Source organism: Nicotiana tabacum, unplaced genomic scaffold (assembly GCF_000715075.1).
Source record: "Nicotiana tabacum cultivar K326 unplaced genomic scaffold, ASM71507v2 Un00037, whole genome shotgun sequence".
Taxonomy (NCBI): domain Eukaryota; kingdom Viridiplantae; phylum Streptophyta; class Magnoliopsida; order Solanales; family Solanaceae; genus Nicotiana; species Nicotiana tabacum.
The window spans coordinates 372,041-378,445 of NW_027438275.1; the positions used below are offsets into that span (position 1 = coordinate 372,041).

The 6,405-nt window shown below is 33.3% G+C and overlaps 1 protein-coding gene across 1 annotated transcript; it reads left to right on the forward strand.

The window, feature by feature from the left end:
* The first annotated feature begins 1,468 nt into the window (after positions 1–1,468).
* On the forward strand, positions 1,469–2,708 carry LOC142178910 (uncharacterized). The gene is made up of 2 exons (XM_075248726.1): positions 1,469–2,228; positions 2,701–2,708. Exons 1-2 carry the CDS (start codon positions 1,469–1,471, stop codon positions 2,706–2,708), a joined length of 768 nt encoding a protein of 255 aa, XP_075104827.1.
* The last annotated feature ends 3,697 nt before the right edge of the window (positions 2,709–6,405 follow it).

Consider the following 6,405-nt stretch of genomic DNA (forward strand, 5'->3'; position numbering starts at 1 on the left):
GGACTTTGGATTCGGTTATATCCCCCAGTCAGATAACTGATGCTGTCAGTAATACTGAGTATTCTCATATTACTCAAAATCCGGATGGTAGGATTTGCATTCAGTTTGACGATAATAGTTCTACTTATAGTAGACAGTCATCTTCTAATAATAGACTATTGCCTACTATTAGTTCTAGTTATAACAGACATTCCTTTACTAGTCGTAGACTGTTGCCTGATATTCAACACATTTCTCCTGTTGAACCAGTCTATGGACCGGCTAGAAATCGTGCTGCATCTCTACACACAATTTCTACCAAAGTAGGTGATAAACCTGTTGAAAGGGTTAAGATTAACCCCAAAACAAATATTGTTCAGGATAATGATAATATTTCTGATAAGGATATTCCTTCTGCGTCCGAGATGGATTTTGACCCCAATGATTCTTAATGATTCCACACCAAATTGATTTTAGTCCAGGGTCACAAGCTAGATGTTATATTCAAAAAGAATTTTTCACTGATAAATGGAACCAGTTTAAAACTTGGTTTTTTGATACTTATAGTAAAGATGATTTAAATAATATTTCCCAAGAGTTTTATGAAACTTGTGCTTTACATAATCAAATTATGTATTTTGTTCCTTGGTTTATAACCATCTATTTACCACTTTTTATAAAAGTTTTGGAAAGATCTTATAAAGATGGGAATGGCAATATTACTAAATCCATTTACCCTCCTCAATCATCTTTTGTTTTACCTAATAATACAGGCATTACTTTTACTGCATTTCAAAAATTTATTGATGAAGATGTTGCCGCAGTCAGCATCACAGAAATTAATAAACTAATTTCTCAAAATAATTATTTGAGTTTATATGTTAAAGTTTTGGGTGAAAACGTTAGTTTTCTTAATAAAAAACTTGAAGATTTAACAGTCTTGATTAAGGATATGAATACTAAAAAGACTTTGACTGATATTGCCTCTTCTTCAGGAAGCAAATCAGAACCTCAAATTGTTGTTACTCATATTCAAAGACCTCCTGATATTCAGGATTTTAAATTTAAATCTTTTGGAGACTTAGAAGAACTTCTTGATAAAAAGTTATCAGGTTTGAATATCAAACCCATTGATTTATCAAATGATTTTGCTGATAAATTAAATTCTACTTTTGACTATAAAAAGGATGTTTTGTCAGAGTTTAATAAACTCAGAAGTTACCCCAAAAAGAATAGTAAGTTTGCAGATAGTAGATATGCTGATAAACCTAGAATGCAAACTTATTATTACAATCGTCCTACTCCTCAAGATGTTTTAATAGAGGAACGTGATTGGAATCAGACTAATACGTCTTACAGTGGTTCCGAAATATACGAATGGAATCTTGATGGATTGACTGATAGGCAGTTAACTATTCTAGTACATAGAATGCTTATGTATGCAACTATCTGTAAAAGTGTGAAGAATACAGATTGGAATATTTGCAGAATGATTGTTGTAGGTTTTACTGGCCAACTTCGTGGCTGGTGGGACAATTATTTATCTATTGACGAAAGGGCAATGGTTATTAACGCTAAAGCCATTGACGAAGGACTTGATAACCTAGGCATGGCCCTAGTGGCAAATAGAGAAGATGCCGTTTATACCCTTATTCTTACTATATTAGAACACTTCAATGGTAGATTTACCAACCAGAATGAGACTGTTCGTACTCTCCTTAATAGCCTTAGATGTAAGACTTTAAGTGAATTTAGGTGGTATAAAGACACCTTTATGAGTAGAGTGATGGAACTACCAGAAAATAAGCTTGAACATTGGAAAGCTAAGTTCATAGATGGACTTCTCTCTTTATTTGCCGAAAGAGTTAGAAAGGTTTTAAGAGGTAATTATGGGAAAATTCCTTACGTAGATTATACCTATGGTAAGTTAATAGGAATTTGTACACAAGAAGGGTTAAACTTGTGCAATGAATTAAGATTGTCTAGACAGCTTAAGATGGATAAGCTTAAGGAAAGAAACCAGTTAGGTGACTTTTGCACCCAATTTGGTTTACCCGAGACTTCTACTCATAAGAAGAAGAAACATAAGTATCATAGATACCCCAACCAAGACAGTCCTTATAGGAGAAAGATATCTAGATATAGATCCAAAGAAGAACAAGAAGCCAAGAAAGCACATCGCAAGTCCACTAGATTTACCAAAAATAGATCTAAGCGAGACCTTGCTGACATTAAGTGTTATAAGTGTGGTAAATTTGGCCATATAGCTCCAAATTGTAAGCTTCAAAAGCTGAAAACCTTAGGACTAGACGATGAACTACGTGATAAGGTTTATGGTTTGTTATACACTTCTGGATCAAAATCCGATTATTATTCTGAATCAGAATCCGAAGCTGAAATTGACTTGCTTGATTTATCTGATAGTGATAAAAATATTGATAATACCTGTACAACTTGTAAAGGTTATACATGTACTTGTGATGATGAATTTTATAAATTACAATCACAATTTGAAGATCTAAACATGAAAACTATTACATCTGATAATGTAATAGAACTTTTAAAAGAAGTTACTGATGAAAACCTTCGTGAAAAAATTATTAATTTTGCTGCTAGTCCAAGTTCTAATTCAAATTCTAGTTTTACAAAACCTTTTGAAAAAAAATTTGAATATTCTCCACCTTATTCTTTACTTGAGGTTAATAACCGTCTGTTAAACAGAAATGTAACTCCAGCAAGAGACTCTTCTTTTGATGATTTAAAAATTGAAGTTGAAAACTTGAAACAAGAGATCAAATCTCTTAAACAAAATCAAATGATTTGTGATCATAGGATTACTCAAATTGAGAAAACCAATTCTCCAACTGAGAAATCTAATGATAAAAACAAAGGTATTTTTGAAAATGATATTGAAGAAAAACCTATTAGTTTTAATCCTAAACATGATATGTTTCTAGGGATGATGCAAATTATTACTGCTCATAAATGGTATATTAAATGTACTATTCTCATTGATAATAGTTTTTCAATTACAAACATTGCCATAATTGATAGTGGAGCAGATGTTAGCTGCATTCAAGAAGGTTTAGTACCTACGAAATATTTTCAAAAAACTACTCATATGGTTAGATCTGCATCCGTACATGCTTTAGATATAAAGTATAAACTTCCTAATACGGGTATTTGTCAGAATAAAGTCTGTATTCCTCACTTCTTTTTCTTGGTAAAAAATCAGTTATACCCTCCAATTATACTTGGAACACCGTTTATTAACGTTGTTTATCCTTTTACTAGCATAGACTCAAAAGGTTTTACTGCTACTTATAAGGATAAAGAAATTAGTTATACTTTTGTTACAGATCCGGTAACTAGAGATATTAATGCTTTAATTGATATGAAGCAAAAACATGTTAATTCTTTGAAATTGGAATTATTTAGTATGAATATATTTGATACTTTAAATTCTACTAAAGTACAAGAAAAAATCAAATTGATTTCCGAGCAGATTGCTATTGATATTTGTGCTGAGCATCCTAGTACTTTTTGGAATCGAAAAAAGCATATTGTCACTCTTCCTTATGAAGATAATTTCACTGAGGATGATATTCCTACTAAATCTCGACCTTGTCAGATGAATGCAGAATTGGTAGAATTTTGCAAAAGAGAGATAGATAGTTTACTATCAAAGGGTTTGATAAAACCCTCAAAATCTCCTTGGTCTTGTATAGCTTTCTATGTTAAGAACGCAGCTGAAAAGGAACGTGGTGTTCCTAGATTAGTCATAAATTATAAGCCCTTGAATAAATATTTGAAATGGGTTAGGTATTCTATTCCTAATAAAAGAAATTTATTATCTAAATTATATGATGCCAATATATTTTCAAATTTTGATTTAAAATCTGGTTATTGGCAAATCCAAATATTTAAAGAGCATACTTATAGAACTGCTTTTAATGTTCCATTTGGGCAATATGAATGGAATTTTATGCCTTTTGGTTTGAAAAATGCCCCTTCAGAATTTCAAAAAATTATGAATGATATTTTCAACCCTTATCTAGACTTCGTCATTGTATATATCGATGACATTTTGGTATTTTCCAAAACACTTGAAATGCATATTAAGCATTTAGATATTTTCAAAAGAATTGTTATACAAAATGGTTTGGTAATCTCAAAACAAAAAAATGAGTTTATTTCAAACTAATATTCGATTCCTAGGACATTATATTAGTCAAGGAAAGATTACTCCTATTCAACGATCGATTGATTTTGCCTCTAAATTCCCCGATATTATTACTGATAGAACTCAGTTACAAAGATTTATGGGAAGTTTAAATTATATTTCACCTTTTTATAATGATCTGTCACATGATTTAGCCCCCTTATATGATAGGCTAAAAAAGAATTATAAAACCCTTGGACTGATAGTCACACTACTTTAGTAAAAAAATATTAAGCAACGTGTTAAATCTTTACCTTGCTTAAACCCTTGCTAATCCTGCATGGCAAAAAATTATAGAGACTGATGCGTCTAACATTGGTTATGGAGGGATTTTAAAACAAATTATTCCCAATGATAAACATGAATATCTGATTAGATTTTACTCTGGTAAATGGTCTGAAGCCCAGAGAAAATACGCTACGGTGGCACATGAAATGTTAACCATAGTAAAATGTGTTTTAAAATTTCAAGACGATTTCTACAATCAAAAGTTTTTGATAAAAACTGACGCACAATCTGTTAAATATATGTTGAACAAAGATTTTAAACATGATGCCTCGAAAATGATATTTGCAAGATGGTAGGCTCAATTAGCCCCTTTTGATTTTGAAATACAATATAAAAAGGGAATTGATAATTCTCTGCCAGATTTCTTATCTCGTGAATATTTACAAGATGGAACCCCCCTGGGGTAGGGGAAGAGGTAGAGGTTGGGGAAGATCTTCCCCACAGTCCAAAGGAAGGTCATCACCTTCGGGATCGTCATACGGATCCTCATCAAACTCCCCAGTTATACAAATGGGAAGAAGGAGTTTAGTCAATGAGAGGATATCTCTCAGAGAAGAATCATCGATTGGACTATCCGTCCATCTGGAAGATATTCCAGAAGATAGTCCGTTATACGCACATTTGCAGGCATATTTGACTGCTCAAAAACAGAAAGATACTTCTGTTAAGCAAAGTGATACTTTTGCTTCCATTACTAAAGATGACAATGATGATATCAAGTCATACGAGAAAGTGCCAAAAAGAGAAATGATATTTCTCTTAGAAAACTCTGACATTCAGAGAAAAGAAGAACCATGGAAGATATTCCAAAGGTATTTGATAAATGGGTTATATTATCCGGGTGAGTCATACAAAACCCGTTCCTTCTATGAAACGATACTAACCAGTACTGGAAGTGCAGATTTTCAGCACTTTTCTTGGTATAGTACAGACGAGAACGTTTATAACTTCTCAAAGATTATAATTAAACAGATAATATCTGTTGAAGACTGGGGTACATCCACAATGAAGGAAAGGCAGATAAGCCTTAACAAAGTGAAAATGAATTTTACTTATTGGGATTATATCCAAGCTTTTGATAAAGTATTATATTACAATAATGATAGACATAAACATACTTGGTTTATAAAAGTATGTGCAAAGATATTTGCAACAACTGTTTCTAATTAGTTTTTAAACTGGTGGTCATACCACAGTCCAACAATAAAGATTTTACCGGATCCATTTCTCATGTTATACAAAGAATGGGTAAAAATTTCTCCTTTTATTAACGATCTATATCACGCAGATCATATCTGCTACCCAGAAAAAATTAATCAAATATATTTCTTTCTGGAATTTTCTATCCCTTGGAATTTTCCGGAATCCTCGTTATTTTGCATTTTACGGCAAAAAACTAAAATTTCGCCCGATTCCCATGTTTTCGTGTGCTATAACCTACGCCTTCCAAGTGGTCCCGGGACTCCCATACCCCGATCGTCTAAATTTTACCGGGCCACCAAATACGACTTTAGGAACCTAAGTCACCGGCACGCCATGATCGTTCCTCATTTTTTGCATTTTACGGCCAAAAAACTAGTATTCCGCCCGTTTCCCATATTTTCGTGTGCTATAGCCCACGTCTTCCCAATGGGTAGGGCCCCACAGAGCAGGATCGCCTAATATTTTTGTGGGCTATCAAATAGGACCTAAGGAACCTTAGTCACCGCCCCGCCATGACCTGTACTCATGTTTTGCATTTTGCGACCAAAAAACTAGAATTCCACCCGATTCCCATATTTTCGTGTGCTATAGCCGATGCCTTCCAAATGGTTCCGGGACTCCCAGACCCCGATCGCGTAAAAATTTTCCCGGCCACCAAATACCACCTAAGGAACCAAATTCACCGCCCCACCATGATCGTTCCTCATTTTTTG